The sequence below is a fragment of the Pleuronectes platessa genome, chromosome 2 (assembly GCF_947347685.1).
Source record: "Pleuronectes platessa chromosome 2, fPlePla1.1, whole genome shotgun sequence".
Lineage (NCBI taxonomy): Eukaryota > Metazoa > Chordata > Actinopteri > Pleuronectiformes > Pleuronectidae > Pleuronectes > Pleuronectes platessa.
In genome coordinates this window covers 168139-190324 of record NC_070627.1, presented here as the reverse complement: position 1 = coordinate 190324, position 22186 = coordinate 168139, and the positions used below count along the sequence as shown (strand labels likewise).

Below are 22186 nucleotides of genomic sequence, written 5' to 3'. Positions count from 1 at the left end.
AGAGGATGAGGGTCAGAGTTCAAATCTTCATCACAGGCTGCATGACCTTTGACCCTGACGAGTGGTGAGCGCTACCTAGCAGCCGGGGCTGGTTCACATCATCAGGAGGACGTCCATCCTGCGGTGAAACATCCGAGACAGAGGACGTCTTCTGCAGATTCATTTTTCATCACTGTTCATTCATGTTGAAGTAAAGTTCATTGTCACAGTGTGATCTGCTCCTTGTTGTTTTATAATCAAAGAGACTGAAACAAGGGGACATTTCCATCCTGGACGCTGAGACTCACTCTGCTGCTCTCTACCATCGTCTCTGTCCTTTAGTCCACTCGCTTCATGGTTCCTGGGGGGGGGCTCAGTGTGAGGTGTCATGGCTGCTGTAGTGATAAGGTCACAGGAGACGTTGCAGGAAGATCCCACACCAGGAGACACGCCACCAACCGCTGAGCAGCCAACGTCCTGTGTCTGTCCCGTGTGAGACGTCCTCCTCAGAGTCCGAAGCTTCATGTTGGTTCCATGTTTCATCTGATCTGCTAGTTCTGGTTTCACTTAGAAATGTATCACCTACGTGGGCGGAGTCTACCTGTACTTGACTCTGATTGGTTTGAAGACGGCGTCTGACATGGGCATGTTGTCAGTTGGGTGTGTGGGGTGGGGGGGGGGGGGGGGGGGGTTATTTCTGTTTGAATGGAGAACATGAATGAAATGCTTCATCTGGTTGCCATGGAAACAATAGTATCACTATAGTACAGAACGACAGTACTACAGAACTATAGTACTACAGAACTATAGTACTACACACTAGTTAAAATGCACCAAATGAACGTCCTGCAGATGCTTCTGTTTCTTCTTCTCTTGTTTAATGCGGTCTCTATTTCTACTGTGTGTGTGTGTGTGTGTGTGTGTGTGTGTGTGTGTGTGTGTGTGTGTGTGTGTGTGTGTGTACCTGATGAACTCATCCCCATGTTTGTATAAATATTCATTGTTAATCTTATCTTACTTTATAGCTGTGTCTCAGGATGTAGAACCAGAAGGTCGGTGGTTTGATCCCATTCTCCCTTCTCCCTTCTCCCACTTGCTGAAGTGCCCTTGGGCAAGATACTGAGCCCAAGTTCCCGCCCTGATGACTGTGTGAGGGATGAACTGTATGAATGTGTGTGGATGGTAAAACTGAAGAGATCCTCGAGTGGTCATCAACACTAGAAAAGATCTGAATAAATACAGTAATTGAATCTGGATCAGGTGTTTGTAGATTTAAGTGAATCGACTTCAGATGTTTAATGAGAGTTCCCCCCCCCCCCCCCCCCTCAGGATATCCCGCGCTGCCTCCGTCCTGCTGTCGGACCCCTGCTTCCAGCTCCACTCCATCCAGCACCTGTTGGGAGAGGGGGCGGAGCCCTCCAGATCCTTACCTGCAGCCGCCCCCCCCGCTCGTCCAGTAGTCGGATCCCTGGGGTCGGGTGTGGCCCCCCCCATCCCCTCAGCCGCAGGAAACCCAGGATCGACCGAGAGAAAACACTTCTCTCTGCACGCATGTGAGTAACAGACACGTGAACATATAACAGACCAACACGCATGTGAGTAACAGACACGTGAACATATAACAGACCAACACGCATGTGAGTAACAGACATGTGAACATATAACAGACAAACAGGCATGTGAGTAACAGACACGTGAACATATAACAGACCAGCACGCATGTGAGTAACAGACACGTGAACATATAACAGACCAACACGCATGTGAGTAACAGACACGTGAACATATAACAGACCAACACGCATGTGAGTAACAGACACGTGAACATATAACAGACCAACACGCATGTGAGTAACAGACACGTGAACATATAACAGACCAACACGCATGTGAGTAACAGACACGTGAACATATAACAGACCAACACACATGTTTGACCTTTCACATCTGTGTTGTCTTTGTCCCTCACCTCCAGAGAGTGTGCAGCTTAACCCCGTGAGTCAGCGTCCGTCTCCTGTGGACACGTCTCACACGAGACGTGTCCACAGGAGACGGACGCGTTAAAGCTTCACATGTGGACTAAAAGCATCAGATTCAGGATTTAATGAATTGATATCAGATCAGTCAAAAGACAGATATTAAATAGTTTGTTCAGTTTGTTCCTACAGCCACAGGGGTCCTCCTCTGTTGTCGTGGAAACACAGGACGTTTCCATGACCACCTCGCATGGCCTCATCTGGACGATGTGTGTGTGTGTGTGTGTGTGTGTGTGTGTGTGTGTGTGTGTGTGTGTGTGTGTGTGTGTGTGTGTGTGTGTGTGTGTGTGTGTGTGTGTGTGTGTGTGTGTGTGTGTGTGTGTGTGTGTGTGTGTGTGTGTGTCACTCAGATGAGATGGTGCTGAGTAGTTTCTTTAAAATCCAGACACTGTGCTGCCTTCAATGTCTCGTTAGCTGACTGCAGTTGTTTCTGTTATTGTTAGCATGGTGAGCAGGGTTAGCATGGTTAGCTGTGAACTGGGGCTCTGCTCACTGGTTTCAGACTCGTTACAGACGACCTGGGTTTCTACTTCCAGCTGCTTCAGACTCCAGAGAAACTTTATTGATCCTCTGAATTCTTTCATTACACAGTTTGTGTTTCTGCTGCGTCAGCGTTTCCTTGGGATAATGAAGGAGTTTAATCACAGAGCTGCAGGTCACATGACCAGAGGACGTGTGAGTTAGGAACACGTCAGGCACACACGTGTCTGACGTGTCTTCAGGTCACTGAGTGACAGATGTTTCATGTTCTTATGAGAACGTCAGGTTCAGATCATGAGATGAATGAGACCATGAGTCGTTAATGGGAAACGTTAAAGAGAGAATCACAATCTGTGAGCTGAGGTGATGACCTCATGACCTCGATCTTCGATCCAGCTCCTGGTCACTTATCTCCACTGAACACGACCTGTTAGTTCCATGTGTCCTCGGCTCAGGGATTCATCACCATCGGTCTCTCTGTGGATTCAGGTCGTCTCACTGTCCACGACGTGTTGGACGTGATCAACTTCCTGAAATGATAAAACAGAAACCTCTTCCTGTGGTGACTTGTGGTCCTGGTGTTGAAGGAAGATGTTCATCTGTAAGTGCTGAGAAGAAACTCACTTTGCTCTGGTTCCCGTTCATTTGTTCATCTCTCTCTCTCCCTCTCTTCTCTCACCCTCTCACTTGATGGCTTTCGATTTGTCTTTCCATTTACTCCCCCCTCTCTCCCTCCGCTCCCCCCCTGCACTCAGACAGATCCTCTTTCAGCGGAGGAGTGGAAACACCTCGGCCCGTTGCTCTGCAGTGATTTCCATCACTGCTCATGATACAGCAGGAGTATGGGGGGGGGGGCAGACTGATGGACGGATCATAAACTGAAAAGATGTCCCTTTAAACCTCGAAACTCTTACTTCAATCTACTGCAGCAGATTCTGACTGATGAGTGAAAGTCTCATCCAGACTGAGGCTGCGTCCACGAGGAGTCCCACTGAATCCATCACAGGTCACATGACCTCTCATGCACTGGGCCTGCACGTGTCTGTGTGAACAGATGTTATCCTGTCTCCTTCACACGTGAACAGTCAGTAACACTTTGATTCTCCACGTTGTGATTCACTGCTTATCCCTGAAGGAGGTCATGTGACAGGAGACCAATCAGAGAGGCTCATTCTAAACTGTCTTCCTTTCCAAACGTCTCCGTTTCAGCAGCTTGAGATAGTTTGACTGTAGCAGAGGTGATGTGTGTCAAAGTGGAACTCTTCAGACTGGATGTCCTTCACTGTCGTGTCCTCCATCTTGTCTTGAGGGACCAGAGTCGTCCCTAGGCTGCTTGTGATGCGTCTGTTGAGCCTGAGGGTCTCGTCTTTGTTGGACAGAAATCGTCCACAGGGAGACATTTGTCTCAGGCAGCAGCTCCTCTCCTGAAACTCTTGTCCTCCCGTGCCTCGCCTGACAGGTGAAATGTCTCTGTAATGGTCCTGACCTATCACAACATTGGCTGTGATGTCATTCTTCTCAGCACCTCAGAGAGAGGGGGGGGGGGGGGAAGCTGAGTGTCTCACGTCCCGGTGACGTTTAATGACGTCAGTGTTTGAGACGAGCGTCTTCGCTTCAGACTCGTTGTCCTCTGCTTCCTGTCCTCACACCTGGTGATGGTCTCGTTGTCCTCTGCTTCCTGTCCTCACACCTGGTGATGGTCTCGTTGTCCTCTGCTTCCTGTCCTCACACCTGGTGATGGTCTCGTTGTCCTCTGCTTCCTGTCCTCACACCTGGTGATGGTCTCGTTGTCCTCTGCTTCCTGTCCTCACACCTGGTGATGGTCTCGTTGTCCTCTGCTTCCTGTCCTCACACCTGGTGATGGTCTCGTTGTCCTCTGCTTCCTGTCCTCACACCTGGTGATGGTCTCGTTGTCCTCTGCTTCCTGTCCTCACACCTGGTGATGGTCTCGTTGTCCTCTGCTTCCTGTCCTCACACCTGGTGATGGTCTCGTTGTCCTCTGCTTCCTGTCCTCACACCTGGTGATGGTCTCGTTGTCGTGTCTTTGTCTGGACGAACAGAAACTGAGACCTTTGTAAACGTCCATTTATAATGAAGCTGCTCATTATAAAACTTTAGTTTTATAATGAGCAGCTTCAGTGAGGCCCCGCCCCTCATCACCCGGCTCACTGTGTAACGGCGCCTCCTGCAGGTTCCGCTCTGAAAAGGCTTTTCCTGGATCAGAGGTGATAGGGGTCGGTGGGTCGGGGGTCAAACAGGAAGTGTTCGACGATGACTCCGGTTGTGAAGTTGATGAAGATGGTCAGATTGTTCCTGCCGCTCTGTTTCTTTCACTTTAATCCTCTGTGGTTAATGTTTGGAGCTTCAGCTGCTCCAGGATCTGTGAAGAGTTTCCCAGATTCAGACTCAGATCAGTTTACAGAGCAGGGACCTCGTCTTCACTCAGATTCAAATAAAGAGAAACTAGTTTGAGAGTTTTAGACGTTTAACCCTAACCCGGGCTGATAACATGAACTCATCAGGCTGCTCACATGTCCAGGAACATGGATAGAACACGTCAGAGCAGGAAGTGAGGTGTGTTAATGTGTCTCTTTGTGTTTCCTCCGACAGACACCGACTACATCAGCGAGGAGGAGAAACACAAGGTGGAGCTGATGTTGGCGTTTCTCACGGAGGAGTCCAAGCAGGCGGCGGCGAGCACAGCTGTAAGTACAAACACCGCCAGGCAGCCATCTTAGACCCCCCTCCGGTCAGAGACTTTAACACAGGTCACATTTAAACATGTCAAATATGATGATTGGCTTATTGGGTAGAAGGGGCGGGACCTGTGTCTGCTTTCTCTGGTTTGTTGTGGATGACATCAGAGATGATGACATCATCAGGAAGTAAAGTCACACAGAGTCAGATCAAAATGTGGTGGACGACCACGCCCCCCCCGTATCTCTGCCCCTCGTCCCCTCTGCAGCGCCCCCTGTGGAGGCTTTAGTCTTCTGTCTTTGTCCTTTTCCAAAGTGAGTTGGGTGAGGGACACGTCGTCCTGTTCAGGGACAGAACTTCAGTGAATCAGCAGTTTGACCGATCGTCCTTCAGAAACCACTTCCTGCTCCTCCTCTGCAGAGGAAACCTGATCCTCCTCGTGCACTCACCACACAGGCATTCATTATGGATGAGGGAGACACACAAACACACAGAGCTGCAGCGTTGGTGTTGTTGTAATGGACGTCAGATTGTGTTGTTGTCGTCAGACTGTAAGCGTAAACACACAATCTGAGGTTTGTTTCCACAAACCCACTAATGGAGCCTCGGTCTCGCTCTAATGACGGGAACTTCCTGCTGCGTCTGAGCAACCACACTCAACGTCAGCCGGTCAGTGTGTGAGACAACTGTACACGACTGTACACAACTGTACACAACTGAACACAACTGTACACAACTGTACACAACTGTACACAACTGAACACAGCAGTACACAACTGTACACAACTGAACACAACTGAACACAACTGAACACAGCTGAACACAGCAGTACACAACTGTACACAACTGAACACAACTGTACACAACTGTACACAACTGAACACAACTGAACACAACTGTACACAACTGAACACAGCAGTACAGAAGCTGGTTCTCCTGCAGCCTCTGTAGTTAAATCAGTGATGGTTTGAAAGCTGCTGTGTACAGCTGTGTACAGTTGTGTACAGTCTGAGTCTCAGTTTCCATAAACATGAGCAGAGACACCAGCTCTGATGTCACAGCTGCAGAGCATCAGCTCCGTCACTGTCCTCTACACTGGGGGGGGGGGGGGTCTGCTAGGAGCCATGCTCTGTGTGACCAGTGGAGTGAAGAATCACATTACAGTTTCCTCTCCCTGTCCATCACCCCAGCTGTAGGGGAGAGGCAGGAGAGGGGGTGGGGGGGGGGGGGGGGGGTCAGCTGGTGTCCTTTCCATCTCCTCACCTGGACACCTTCAGACTGTGGAGAGACAGTCTGTGTACCAGACCTGTCTAAGGGTTCACTGTCTGCTCTCTCTGGAGAGGATGGGAGTCGAGGTGGACTGGGCTGGAGGTCCTGGAAGCTGCCCATTGAAGGACGGACTGCAGACCCCTCAGGTTGAGCTCCTCCTCCTGGACTCAGCTGCTCATCACTGCCTCACGTTCATGTTTATAGTTTATAAAACAGTTTTTTAAATGTCTTTAAAAGCAGGTTCCTCAGTTCATTAGTCAAACTTAATATTCATTCGTATGTTTTACAACCTGTCGGCAGCGTTAGACGTCTACAGCCCTGACATGTTCCTGACATGTTCATCACATGATCCTGACATGTTCCTCACATGTTCCTAACATGTTGGTATCATGTTCCTGACATGTTCCTGACATGTTCCTCACATGTTGGTATCATGTTCCTGACATGTTCCTGACATGTTCCTCACATGTTCCTGACATGTCCCTGACATGTTCCTCACATTTTCCTCACATGTTCCTCACATGTTCCTGACATGATCCTCGTATGTTGGTATCATGTTCCTCACATGATCCTCATATGTTGGTATCATGTTCCTCACATGTTCCTCACATGATCCTCGTATGTTGGTATCATGTTCCTCACATGATCCTCGTATGTTGGTATCATGTTCCTCACATGATCCTCGTATGTTGGTATCATGTTCCTCACATGATCCTCGTATGTTCCTGACATGTTCCTCACATTTTCCTCACATGTTCCTCACATGTTCCTGACATGATCCTTGTATGTTGGTATCATGTTTCTCACATGATCCTCATATGTTGGTATCATGTTCCTCACATGTTCCTCACATGTTCCTCACATGTTCCTCACATGATCCTCCTATGTTGGTATCATGTTCCTCACATGATCCTCGTATGTTGGTATCATGTTCCTCACATGCTCCTCACATGTTGTTATCATGTTCCTCACATGTTCCTCACATGTTCCTCACATAATCCTTGTATGTTGGTATCATGTTCCTCACATGATCCTCGTATGTTGGCATCATGTTCCTCACATGTTGTTATCATGTTCCTCACATGTTCCTCACATGTTCCTCACATGATCCTCATATGTTGGTATCATGTTCCTCACATGATCCTCGTATATTGGTATCATGTTCCTCACATGATCCTCGTATGTTGGTATCATGTTCCTCACATGATCCTCGTATATTGGTATCATGTTCCTCACATGATCCTCACATGTTGTTATCATGTTCCTCACATGTTGTTATCATGTTCCTCACATGTTCCTCACATGATCCTCGTATGTTTGTATCATGTTCCTCACATGATCCTCGTATGTTGGTATCATGTTCCTCACATGTTCCTCACATGATCCTCGTATGTTTGTATCATGTTCCTCACATGATCCTCGTATGTTGGTATCATGTTCCTCACATGTTCCTCACATGATCCTCGTATGCTTGTATCATGTTCCTCACATGATCCTCGTATGTTGGTATCATGTTCCTCACATGATCCTCGTATGCTTGTATCATGTTCCTCACATGATCCTCGTATGTTGGTATCATGTTCCTCACATGTTCCTCACATGATCCTCGTATGTTGGTATCATGTTCCTCACATGATCCTCGTATGTTGGTATCATGTTCCTCACATGCTCCTCACATGTTCACATGTCCTTTTCTCAACAGAAAATGAAAAACTGAAAATCTAAAATAATTTATTCATGGTCAGATTATTAGAAACGTTTTCTACATTGATCTCATTTCCTTTTCTTCTTCACCTAAGCTAACTCCCCCCCTGTTCCCAGTCTCTATGCTAAGCTAAGCTAACTGTTGGTCACATTGTCAGCTCAGATGTTTGTTTTGTGTCTCTCAGCCGACGAGTGAAGAAGATCTTTGTCCGATCTGCTACGCTCACTCCATCTCTGCTGTGTTCAAACCCTGTTCACACAAGTCCTGCAAGTGAGTCACTACACACACACACAGACCCACACAGACCCACACAGACCCACAGACACAGACACACACACACACACACACACACACACACACACACACACCATGTTTCCTGGAGCTGCTGCTAATCACCTGCCAGACCAAACTGAGGGTTGTTTGTTACCATGTGTCTGTCCCGTGTCCCCTGACGAGTCAACATGGAGACATTGAAAAGACAGTGATCTTTTATTGACATGGAGACAGACACACACCAGGACCTGATCAGCTGATCAGGAACAAGTTCACACTACTTCCTGTGATGAACAGAATCAGATGATAAAGAATTTTCACAATAAATGTCCACTTCCTGTCCCAGTGACACTATGAATACAACTCATTAAAGTTTAATAACTTAAACTCTTTTGAACGATGACATTTCCACGACCTCTGACTCTTCACCATGTCCCATGTGTTGACCCGGAGGAGGCAGGGACTATGACCTGTACTGCAGCCAGACACCAGGGGGCGATGTGGCTTCACTCCATGTTCATTTGTTGTGTTTGTGGACAGTGATGATGAAACAGATGTTGACCAGATGTGTGTCTCTGTGTTCAGAGCCTGTATCAACCAGCACCTGATGAACAACAAGGACTGCTTCTTCTGCAAAGCCACAATCACTGGAGTGGACGACTACAACAAGCCAGCCTCCTAACACACACAGACACACACAGAGACAGAGTCACACACAGAGACACACACAGAGACAGAGACACACACAGAGACACACACAGAGACAGAGACACACACAGAGACACACACAGAGACAGAGACACACACAGAGACACACACAGAGACAGAGTCACACACAGAGACACACACAGAGACAGAGACACACACAGAGACAGAGTCACACACAGAGACACACACAGAGACAGAGACACACACAGAGACACACACAGAGACAGAGTCACACACAGAGACACACACAGAGACACACACAGAGACAGAGACACACACAGAGACACACACAGAGACAGAGTCACACACAAACACACAGACACACACAGAGACAGAGACACACACAGATACAGAGTCACACACATAGACACACACAGAGACAGAGACAGAGACACACACACACAAAGACGGACACACAGACACACACACAGAAACACACATGTAACGTCCCTGAACAGTGAGTTTCTAATGTCGGTGTCGGACGATGAATTCTTAAACTTGTGTTTTTGTCGATTTTGTTGATTTTCACTTTTAAAGTTTGTTGTGTTTGATTTAGTTTGTTTGACAAATTCAACTTTATTAAATTCTCATTGAATGAAGAAAACTAAGGAAACTGAAAAGGGAAAAGAGACATTGAAATCATTTCTGGATGTCAAGAGTTTCAAATAGGTTTTAAATCATTAAATGAGAAAAAGAAAAGTTTAACAAACAAATTATTAAATTTTAAATGTGTATTATCCAATTTCAAGTTTCCTTTTTCTTCTAACATTAAGTTATAAGCTCATTATCCTGAGTTTACATTACTTTTTATTTCTGGGTAACATTGAGCGAATGTATTTAAACGTTGAATTCTTCGTTTTTTTAACGAGGTCATAAAACCGCTAGCTGCAGTGAGTCATGTGATCGTTGACTCTGGGTTCGAGTTGATCTGGTTCGACGTCACGTTGACGGACGTGTCATCGAGCGTGTGACTGTTTCTCTGACTGTGAAGTGACGGAGGTGCTCTACAGTATTTAAAGCATGTTTGTGGGTGAACGTCGGGCTAGCGTTAGCGATAGCACTGACAAATATTCTAGTTTCTGTTTCGCCGTGTTTCGGGGAACGATGGATGAACAGAGGATTTCAGAGAAGGAGGAAACTCTTGCTTTTCATTTCCTCTTGTTGAGTTCACATATATCGACGATGTAACTGTATTAAATTATTTATCCTGAACTGACGCGTCTGCTGCTTTGTTCTTTATCCTTTTGTGGTAGTCAATATTTGTAGTATTTAAAATATTTCCTCTTTATTAGTAACATATGTCTCCACTCCGTCATAGTGACCTCAGAACAGGTCAATCTGTTTTAAACAGGGTGACAAAGCTGTTTTAAATGATCCTTGTGGTTTTTTGACCAAAACATTTCATTAAGACCCAAAGGAGCCATATCAACTGTGGTCAAATGGGCTTATGATGAGTCCTTTAAATTCATCAATAGAATATAATTAAGAATCAATGTTCATGTAAATGAAGAAGCTGCTAATTTCACTTCCTCTTGTTCTGTTGAGAAACGAAATCAGTCGAGATGAGAAAGCATCAAACATTTGAAGAGGGAAACAAACAGAAGACAAGTGAAGGAGGAGAAGGAGGAGTCTACAGGACTTTGTCGCCACCTAGTGGCCACAAGCTGCTTACACACCTTAAATAACTCAAATTCAATCAATGTGTATGTGCGTGTGTGTGTTTGTATGTGTGTGTGTGTGCGTGTGTGACAATGTGTGTGTGTGTGCGTGTGTGTGTGTCTATGTGTGACAATGTGTGTGTGTGTGTGTGTGTGTGTCTGTCTGTGTGTGTGTGTGTGTGTTTGTGTGTGAATGTGTGTTTGTGTGTGTGTGTGTGTGTGTGTGAATGTGTGTTTGCGTGTGTGTGTGTGTGTGTGTGTGAATGTGTGTTTGCGTGTGTGTGTGTGTGTGTGTCTATGTGTGACAATGTGTGTGTGTGTGTCTGTCTGTGTGTGTGTGTGTGTGTGTGTGAATGTATGTGTGTGTGTGTGTCTGTGTCTGTTTGTGTGTGTGTGTGTGTGTGTGTGAATGTGTGTTTGTGTGTGTGTGTGTGTGTGTGTGTGCGGTTACAGGAGCACACACCACCCTCTGCTCTGGCCGGTGTTGTCATGGTAACTGCAGCTGGTTCACATTCGAGTGTTTTCAGATTCAAAATCTTATTTTTTAAACTTTATATCAATAAACTTTATAAACAGTTCAAAGAACACAGAGACAGATTTCAGTCCTGGATCGTAGAACAAACACAGCCCAGAAATTATATTAATATAATATCAAATGATAGAATAAAATAAAATAATAATATTTAATACATGAAGAGGTTGTTTGTTTGTTTAATTTGAGGGGGGGGGGGGGGGGGGCTCAGCTCGAGAAGAAGATCAAAGAAGAAGAGTTAAAAAGTTGTTGATAATGAAAAGGTCAAACTGGTTCCTGTGGTTCTGCAGATCAGGTCAAACTGGTTCCTGTGGTTCTGCAGATCAAGTCAAACTGGTTCCTGTGGTTCTGCAGATCAAGTCAAACTGGTTCCTGTGGTTCTGCAGATCAAGTCAAACTGGTTTCTGTGGTTCTGCAGGATCATGGTGTCTCACTGGGAGACAAAGGACCTGTGGAGGTAAACAAGTCAAAACCTTGGACATTGAGCCCCTATAGAGTTAGGATTAACCCTTTCATGAAATTCAATCAAACAGAGAGAAGTGCTTCATCTTCTGAAATCACTCGTCCACTTCACAATTTTTATTCCAACACAAAAGAAACCTGAAATCTGATTCGAAAATCTGAATTTTTTTCAGGCAAATTATGATTTTGTACAAAAGAGACGAAGGAACGAGGGATGACATAAATTAAATAACTCTCAAGGCCGTTCAAGATGAGAAAGACACAAATACACAAATACACAAATAGCACATTTTCCTCAGAGCATTTACATATAAAAAATAACCAAAGCTTTTAATTTGGTGTGGATACATTCGGACGACACCACGGGAGAGTTGCATGATGGGAATCTCAGAAGCAGCAACGTGAAGATACCGAGTACAAACAGTAGAAAACATACATGCTTCTTTTTTTTTAAATATATATTTTATATACTTTTTCTCCTTTTCCTGTAGTTTCCAGGAAAATAACAAAACAGATCAAAGCCATATTCTGCCGACAGAAGAGGAAGAAAAGGTGAAATAAAAGCTGAGGCTGGAATCAACCGAGTCTAACGACAGTTTCTTTAACTTGTTTCAGATTCTGTTTCAACATCGAACACCAGGCATGCAACAACCTCCACATCATCACTTCCTGTTGTGTCTGTGACATCAGCGACGGCAACAACGAGCATCATCTTCATCATCTTCATCAGGCACATACACAACACTGCAGGACTCGACACGTGTGTGTGTGAGGAGAAGGAACACACATGTAGGGACCACAGACATTTGAACAAAAAGGATTTCAAAACACAGATTTTATATTTTTTTGCTTCATGTTCACTTGAAGAATCAGTTTTTTCAAGTCATGTGACTGAGATGAAGATTTCTGACGGTTCAAGTCTCTGAAAAACTCTGAACATTGTTGTTATATGTCACATAGACACACAAATATAAATATATTTATATATATATTTATATATCGTGCATCGTCCATACAACCATATCCATACATCACTAAGCGATTAAGAATCTGGGTTTTCATGTTTTTTCTCAACAAGATTTTTGTGTCAAATGACGTTTTTGTGATAAAAATCAGATTTCCGCAGCGTGAACGAAGCCCTCGAGGTCTCAGAGTGGAGAATATGGCTTTAATAAAACAAGTAAAGTCAAATGTGAATCCAAGAATCATCAACATCTTAACCATCATAACAAACAAATCAAACTCAAACCAACAACTGAAGTCAGACGACATAGAAAACATAAAGACAACAACCGGGTCGACGGGAGGTTGGAAAACTTTCTGTTTGGAAGAACGTCAGGACACGAGAGGAGGCGGGCTCTGGACAAAGGTCACGTGAGGTCACGTCAGGTCACGTGAGGTCACGTCAGGTCACGTGAGGTCACGTCAGGTCACGTGAGGTCACCTCAGGTCACGTGAGGTCATTCGTCTGAGCGACGCTGTGATGAGACGAGTCAGCCCAGACAAAACTAAAAGATTCTGTTCGATCTTTTGTTTTCTCAAATATTTCCAACCATCGCCCTCTTCTTAAAAACTCCTCCTCCTCCGTCAGCGTTCCTCTGATCGAGTCAACGTCTGTGTCCCACAATGCCTTGCTCCAGCAGACGCCTCCTGTCGCTCAGTTCGGGGTCGTGATGGAGGAACGCCGTCAGATCACGAGGTCGCTGTAGCTCACGCTCTTCTTCTTCTTCGCTGCTCGACCTGAACAGAACAAACACCAGCGTCACAGAAGAAGAAGAAAGTTTACACATGAGGTTAGGGATGGAGCAGCTGTACAGGATGTGATGTCATAACTCAGAGGATTGTTGGAAAATTAAATTTAAATTCTCTTTTTTAAATGGTTTGATTTTAATCCCAGAAACTCAGGTAGCAGCTGACCTCCCGTGACCTCCGGCTCCTGCTCGTGTAAAAGTTATGAGCCAATTGAAAGATGGTGATAAAGAGCAGCGGAGGAATGTTTAATATACCCCCCCCCCCCCCCCCCCCCCCATGAAGGTCGGACTCAGGACGACGGAGCAGAAGAAGATTAATGTTTCTTACCTCAGATTAATACGAGATTAGCCTGTCGGAGAAAAACATGATGTCGTGAATCAGCCACAGAGGAACTGATCAAACTTTCACATAGAATCAGTTTCTTCTCTAAATGGAATCAGGTCATTGACAAGAGGAAACCACCATGAAGAGGTTAAAGGGAAAGTTCACAACAAACATCATCAGGTTTGAGTCTAAAACCAAGTGATGTCATCAACTGACCACAAGCTGCTGCTGTGATGTCATCAAGTGACCACAAGCTGCTGCTGTGATGTCATCAAGTGACCACAAGGTGCTGCTGTGATGTCATCAAGTGACCACAACCTGCTGCTGTGATGTCATCAACTGACCACAAGGTGCTGCTGTGATGTCATCAAGTGACCACAAGCTGCTGCTGTGATGTCATCAAGTGACCACAAGGTGCTGCTGTGATGTCATCAAGTGACCACAACCTGCTGCTGTGATGTCATCAAGTGACCAGAAGCTGCTGCTGTGATGTCATCAACTGACCACAAGCTGCTGCTGTGATGTCATCAAGTGACCACAAGCTGCTGCTGTGATGTCATCAAGTGACCACAAGTCCCGACGTTCAAATTCCACTCGACTCATTTACACCAGCTTCTTCACCTGAACGTCCGGTGTGATCCTCGTCTGGAGCCACGTTCACGTTCAGCCGGACGACAGAGACGTTTAGTCTAAACCAGTGAGGAAATGATGTCGTTCCCAGTTGAATATGAAGGTCGGGGCTTGTGGTCACTTGATGACATCACAGCAGCACCTTGTGGTCACTTGATGACATCACAGCAGCACCTTGTGGTCACTTGATGACATCACAGCAGCAGGATGTGGTCACTTGATGACATCACTGGAGCTAACGGTCAGAACCTTTTGTTCGTATTCGTTTGGACAAAACAGAGAAACTGAGCAGTACCTCTAAAAACCACGGGGGGGCAGTGCAGCCCGTAGTTCACGTGAGAGGACTGTCGCACACGAGAATCAATTCAAACGATTATGTTAATTTTTGTGAGAAACTACATGAGACCTGTTTGTGCTCATCGGTACGTCTCCACTCTGTGCTGCCCTCTAGTGGATTCATTGTTTAACAACTATGCGAACGTAAAGGACGCAGGGAAATACGTGGACAGGGACGGTAACGTTGTTTGAAACAATGTTAGCTAACTCCAACTTAAAGCTAAGCCTTAGCCCGGGTGAGTGTTAGCTGTTGTTAGCGTTAGCTGTTGTTAGCGTTAGCTGCTTAATTTCTGTGTCATTCCAGAGAGAATTATTAGTTTCATAAGATCCGTCAGTGAACCTGTTTTTAAAAAGAGGATTTCTGTCACTGCTGATGACGTGAACATGTCACAGTCGGATTCTGAGTCACGTCAACGTTCTAACGTTCACACCAGGATTTTAAAACCTGGACGTTAAATGAAAGATGCTAATGTTCACCGAAGTTACTGACGTGGTTTTTTATTAACAAAAGCTTCAACTCCTCGTTATTTCTCATCTTGAATTCAGGTCATGTGACATCATCAGGTGGTAACTGTCGTATGTCGATGACATCATAAGGAAACGTAAACATGTTGATTATTCAGGTTCGGTTGATTAAAACACGACGTTTACTTTCAGAGTCATGTTCAGATTAATGTCTTGATCTGGTTGAAGTCAGAAGGTTGTTTCTGTCTCCATAGGAAAGATCTCATTTATTAAAATGATAAACTTATTATTATATATTATTATGATCAGTGATGTTACAGCTGATTAGTTGATCTGTTGCTGGTGAAGATTAAATATGTGACATGTTGAAGTCGACACATGATTTCTGTTCCAGCAGGTGAAATTATAAAAGAATCAAGATCTGAGTTAAATCCTCACGAGCTTCCTCACGTGTGTCATGTGACCTCACAAGCTTCCTCACGTGTGTCATGTGACCTAACGAGCTTCCTCACGTGTGTCATGTGACCTCACAAGCTTCCTCACGTGTGTCATGTGACCTCACGAGCTTCCTCACGTGTGTCATGTGACCTCACAAGCTTCCTCACGTGTGTCATGTGACCTCACGAGCTTCCTCACGTGTGTCATGTGACCTCACGAGCTTCCTCACGTGTGTCATGTGACCTCTACGAGCTTCCTCACGTGTGTCATGTGACCTCACGAGCTTCCTCACGTGTGTCATGTGACCTCACGAGCTTCCTCACGTGTGTCATGTGACCTCACGAGCTTCCTCACGTGTGTCATGTGACCTCACGAGCTTCCTCACGTGTGTCATGTGACCTCTACGAGCTTCCTCACGTGTGTCATGTGACCTCACGAGCTTCCTCACGTGTGTCATGTGACCTCACGAGCTTCCTCACGTGTGTCATGTGACCTCACAAGCTTCCTCACGTGTGTCATGTGACCTCCACGAGCTTCCTCACGTGTGTCATGTGACCTCTACGAGCTTCCTCACGTGTGTCATGTGACCTCTACGAGCTTCCTCACGTGTGTCATGTGACCTCACAAGCTTCCTCACGTGTGTCATGTGACCTCACGAGCTTCCTCACGTGTGTCATGTGACCTCACGAGCTTCCTCACGTGTGTCATGTGACCTCACAAGCTTCCTCACGTGTGTCATGTGACCTCCACGAGCTTCCTCACGTGTGTCATGTGACCTCTACGAGCTTCCTCACGTGTGTCATGTGACCTCTACGAGCTTCCTCACGTGTGTCATGTGACCTCACAAGCTTCCTCACGTGTGTCATGTGACCTCACAAGCTTCCTCACGTGTGTCATGTGACCTCACAAGCTTCCTCACGTGTGTCATGTGACCTCCACGAGCTTCCTCACGTGTGTCATGTGACCTCACAAGCTTCCTCACGTGTGTCATGTGACCTCCACGAGCTTCCTCACGTGTGTCATGTGACCTCTACGAGCTTCCTCACGTGTGTCATGTGACCTCACGAGCTTCCTCACGTGTGTCATGTGACCTCCACGAGCTTCCTCACGTGTGTCATGTGACCTCCACGAGCTTCCTCACGTGTGTCATGTGACCTCTACGAGCTTCCTCACGTGTGTCATGTGACCTCACAAGCTTCCTCACGTGTGTCATGTGACCTCACAAGCTTCCTCACGTGTGTCATGTGACCTCACAAGCTTCCTCACGTGTGTCATGTGACCTCCACGAGCTTCCTCACGTGTGTCATGTGACCTCCACGAGCTTCCTCACGTGTGTCATGTGACCTCCACGAGCTTCCTCACGTGTGTCATGTGACCTCTACGAGCTTCCTCACGTGTGTCATGTGACCTCCACGAGCTTCCTCACGTGTGTCATGTGACCTCACGAGCTTCCTCACGTGTGTCATGTGACCTCTACGAGCTTCCTCACGTGTGTCATGTGACCTCTACGAGCTTCCTCACGTGTGTCATGTGACCTCTACGAGCTTCCTCACGTGTGTCATGTGACCTCTACGAGCTTCCTCACGTGTGTCATGTGACCTCACGAGCTTCCTCACGTGTGTCATGTGACCTCTACGAGCTTCCTCACGTGTGTCATGTGACCTCACAAGCTTCCTCACGTGTGTCATGTGACCTCACAAGCTTCCTCACGTGTGTCATGTGACCTCACAAGCTTCCTCACGTGTGTCATGTGACCTCACAAGCTTCCTCACGTGTGTCATGTGACCTCCACGAGCTTCCTCACGTGTGTCATGTGACCTCCACGAGCTTCCTCACGTGTGTCATGTGACCTCTACGAGCTTCCTCACGTGTGTCATGTGACCTCCACGAGCTTCCTCACGTGTGTCATGTGACCTCACGAGCTTCCTCACGTGTGTCATGTGACCTCTACGAGCTTCCTCACGTGTGTCATGTGACCTCACAAGCTTCCTCACGTGTGTCATGTGACCTCACAAGCTTCCTCACGTGTGTCATGTGACCTCACAAGCTTCCTCACATGTGTCATGTGACCTCACAAGCTTCCTCACGTGTGTCATGTGACCTCCACGAGCTTCCTCACGTGTGTCATGTGACCTCTACGAGCTTCCTCACGTGTGTCATGTGACCTCACAAGCTTCCTCACGTGTGTCATGTGACCTCCACGAGCTTCCTCACGTGTGTCATGTGACCTCCACGAGCTTCCTCACGTGTGTCATGTGACCTCTACGAGCTTCCTCACGTGTGTCATGTGACCTCCACGAGCTTCCTCACGTGTGTCATGTGACCTCACGAGCTTCCTCACGTGTGTCATGTGACCTCTACGAGCTTCCTCACGTGTGTCATGTGACCTCACAAGCTTCCTCACGTGTGTCATGTGACCTCACAAGCTTCCTCACGTGTGTCATGTGACCTCACAAGCTTCCTCACATGTGTCATGTGACCTCACAAGCTTCCTCACGTGTGTCATGTGACCTCCACGAGCTTCCTCACGTGTGTCATGTGACCTCTACGAGCTTCCTCACGTGTGTCATGTGACCTCACGAGCTTCCTCACGTGTGTCATGTGACCTCTACGAGCTTCCTCACGTGTGTCATGTGACCTCTACGAGCTTCCTCACGTGTGTCATGTGACCTCACGAGCTTCCTCACGTGTGTCATGTGACCTCTACGAGCTTCCTCACGTGTGTCATGTGACCTCTACGAGCTTCCTCACGTGTGTCATGTGACCTCACAAGCTTCCTCACGTGTGTCATGTGACCTCACAAGCTTCCTCACGTGTGTCATGTGACCTCACAAGCTTCCTCACGTGTGTCATGTGACCTCACAAGCTTCCTCACGTGTGTCATGTGACCTCCACGAGCTTCCTCACGTGTGTCATGTGACCTCTACGAGCTTCCTCACGTGTGTCATGTGACCTCCACGAGCTTCCTCACGTGTGTCATGTGACCTCTACGAGCTTCCTCACGTGTGTCATGTGACCTCCACGAGCTTCCTCACGTGTGTCATGTGACCTCACGAGCTTCCTCACGTGTGTCATGTGACCTCTACGAGCTTCCTCACGTGTGTCATGTGACCTCACAAGCTTCCTCACATGTGTCATGTGACCTCACAAGCTTCCTCACGTGTGTCATGTGACCTCACAAGCTTCCTCACGTGTGTCATGTGACCTCCACGAGCTTCCTCACGTGTGTCATGTGACCTCTACGAGCTTCCTCACGTGTGTCATGTGACCTCCACGAGCTTCCTCACGTGTGTCATGTGACCTCACGAGCTTCCTCACGTGTGTCATGTGACCTCTACGAGCTTCCTCACGTGTGTCATGTGACCTCACAAGCTTCCTCACGTGTGTCATGTGACCTCACAAGCTTCCTCACGTGTGTCATGTGACCTCACAAGCTTCCTCACATGTGTCATGTGACCTCACAAGCTTCCTCACGTGTGTCATGTGACCTCCACGAGCTTCCTCACGTGTGTCATGTGACCTCTACGAGCTTCCTCACGTGTGTCATGTGACCTCACAAGCTTCCTCACGTGTGTCATGTGACCTCTACTTACTGTCGGCGTCCATGTTGTCACACAGCTCCGTCTTGGCCTCGCCGTTGGGCCGGGCCTTGTGGGAGAGTCGGGTCGACATGGTGGCCACGGTGACCACGGCTTTGAAGGAGCGTTTCCTCTTCTGCACGTTGAGCTCCGGGTGGAAGAGGATCACGTAGACCTTCGGCAGGTAGAGCATCCCGAGGGCCACGGACGCACTGAGGTTCATGGAGATGGTCAACGTGGTCGTCTGGATGTAGAGCTGCAGCGTGAAGAGGACACGACTGTCACTGGCAATCAGTCAACACTTATACAGGGGGGAGGGGAGAGGGGGAGAGGGAGGGGAGAGAGAGGGGGAGAGGGAGGGGAGAGGAATGTATCCTCAGGATCTTGTGGGTCTTCAGAGACCCAGGTCCTCAGGACCAGGGTCTCTGAAGACCCACAAGATCCTCTGAACTCCTCTGATGAGTTCCTGAACCTCACATACTTTAATACTTGGATCCTTTAAGTAGCTTCATCCTGTGAAATAAATATTTATTTGGGGACAAATAGTTTTTAATTCTTTGTCTTTGTTACTTGAAAAGAACTTTATAAATGAAACTATTATATTATAATTAAATAGAAATCTTCTGCATCTAAAGACACTTTACTCAAAAAACACTTGATTCTTAATCTGTTTTAAGACATGAACATGTTCCTGGCGTGTTCCTGACGTGTGGATGAGCTGTAAACAACAACACTGATCTTTCCACAGCAGAGTTTATAAGTCATGTCCCGCCTCCTGCTGCTCTACAGGCTCCGCCCCTGCTGCTCTACAGGCTCCGCCCCTCGCCTACATGTTCCCACATGTTCCTGTTTGAACGAGTCGGACCCAACAACCTGCTGCTGCTTCACAGGACAAACATTGTCTTGCCAGTGACACTTCCAAATGTGACCTGGAGGACCAGGGTATCGAACCAGCGACGTTCGATCCGCTCTCACTCCTGAGCCACAGTGGCAACAGAGCATTTCACAGCATTAGTGTTTTTATCTGAGGTGAAGTTAAAGAGAAAATCAAATATCTGCTCAGAAGGAGAAAGTGTTTTTTCTCGGGTGGAAACAACCGGATGTGCATCAACAAAACATCTGTGGTCGAGCGAGGGCGTCCTCTCATGTGTGATGGAGAAAAGAGAGAGAGGACAAACAGAAAATGTCCGACAGCAACATCCAACAAACATCTGGATTTATTTCTTTAATTTCTATTTCTATTCAGTTGATCGCCTCAGACACTATTCCACTGACCTGCAGGGGGCAGTGACGCACCAGCAAAGGCAGAGAGGAAGAGATAGAAGAAGGAGGAGGAGGAGGAGGTAAACATGGACGTTAAGAGGTGAAGTAATATCATAAAGTATTAATAGTTAATGTGAGTAATCATCCTCATGCTGTTTAATGATGAAGAAACACACACACACACACACACACAGAGTCTCAGTCGTGACTTTCAAAGTGATTCAGACTCGTCATGATGTCACATGACTCTGTTGTGTTTCACAGTTTGTGTTTCACAGCTGAACAACTCAGGATCAGATCCTCCTCATGGTTCAGGTGAGAGATGGAGCAGCCGGGGGGGGGCAGACACACACAGGAAGTGACCTGTTACCTCCTGCAGAGGTCATGTGATCATGTTTACATCACCTGACACCTTCAGCTCTGATCACCACAAACTCTCTTCACATCTTCGTCTGTGTCTTCATCGATTGGTTCAGCTCTTCTTCACCAGAGAGGTTTGTGTTAGTTTCTCTCTCCCCCCCCCCCTCCCCCCTCAGTGAATCAGTGGAGGATCCTCTGCTGTTCACTCTGCTCCTGGATTCAGATTTAATTCAGGAGCTCAGGAGGAGGAGGAGGAACTGAGTGTGATCCTCCAGAGAAGATCCAGAGACCCGAGGAGCTGGTGCTAAATGGTGCGTCCGCTCTACCAGAGGAGCAGAGGCTTCCGGGTTTTAAAGGAACGTGACTCATGTGCAGGTTAATATCATAATTATTCAGATTGAAACACACAGAGAGAGAAATGGACTGAAGCTCTGAATTTAATGATGAAAATCAATCTTGATTAAATGATTTATGAATCATTATTAAAAACATCTCACTTTTTACTGAGTATTTATCTTCTACTCTGCATTCATTTATTCTTTGAGCTTTAAAGATCATAAAGATGAGAAGGAAGATAAACGTTCCCTCCATGTCTATGTCTGTATTTTACTTCCTGTGATGTCATTTCCTGTAGAACCTGAGCTAAAAGGTTCTGATTCAATAAACCAGAACAACGTTAAAAGGACAGAAACAAAGTCAGAAATTAAATAAACACAAAAATCTTTTATGAGTAAAAGCTAAAGGAATGAAATATAGAAAGTTGAAGGATATTTAAACTCTGTAGTTCGGAGTCACGTGGGTGCAGCATCCGAGATGGCCGCGTGTTAGGGTGGCTCTTGTCCTGCACATGCTATTTTTTGAGTTATTAATGTAAAACGCATATATTTAAGTAATCTAACGCTCACCCTGAGAACTTTAATTGCTCAGATAGAATACTCTCGGTCAGGGAAGGATAAGAAGACATGGCGACATCGAAATATTTCAGAAACCCTCCGCGCTCGTCTACCCGGAAAAGCCCGGCGCATGAAGTCGACCTCGAGGACGCTGACGCTCCCCTTACAACCATGAACACATCAGATAAGTTGGAAACGCTAATTGCAGAAATTTCGAAGATGAACGACACACTGCAAAACGTTGCAACCGACGTTTCCGCTATTAAACAAACAACGGCGGAGCTGAATCACACGGTGACGGCCATGCAGGAGAGGCTGGGCGAGGCCGAGGTGCGGATCACACACCTG

General features: G+C 46.7%; 2 protein-coding genes across 2 annotated transcripts in view; one reads left to right on the top strand and one right to left on the bottom strand.

Annotated features, from left to right (window-relative positions):
- Positions 1-10359, top strand: part of LOC128450173 (E3 ubiquitin-protein ligase RNF123) — a gene marked incomplete in the record, with an annotated part of 33940 nt that extends 23581 nt beyond the window's left edge. The window contains 4 exon segments of the mRNA XM_053433690.1: positions 1309-1532; positions 5106-5200; positions 8351-8436; positions 9025-10359. Of these exon segments, the coding sequence (XP_053289665.1) occupies positions 1309-1532; positions 5106-5200; positions 8351-8436; positions 9025-9121 (502 nt within the window).
- A 3127-nt stretch (positions 10360-13486) lies between these two features.
- The window catches only part of LOC128456624 (metabotropic glutamate receptor 7-like), a 37618-nt gene continuing 28918 nt past the window's right edge, over positions 13487-22186 (bottom strand). Inside the window, exons 8-9 of the mRNA XM_053440867.1 lie at positions 19338-19578; positions 13487-13539 (exon numbers count right to left, since the gene is read on the bottom strand). Of these exons, the coding sequence (XP_053296842.1) occupies positions 13487-13539; positions 19338-19578 (294 nt within the window). The remainder of the gene's footprint in view (positions 13540-19337; positions 19579-22186) is intronic.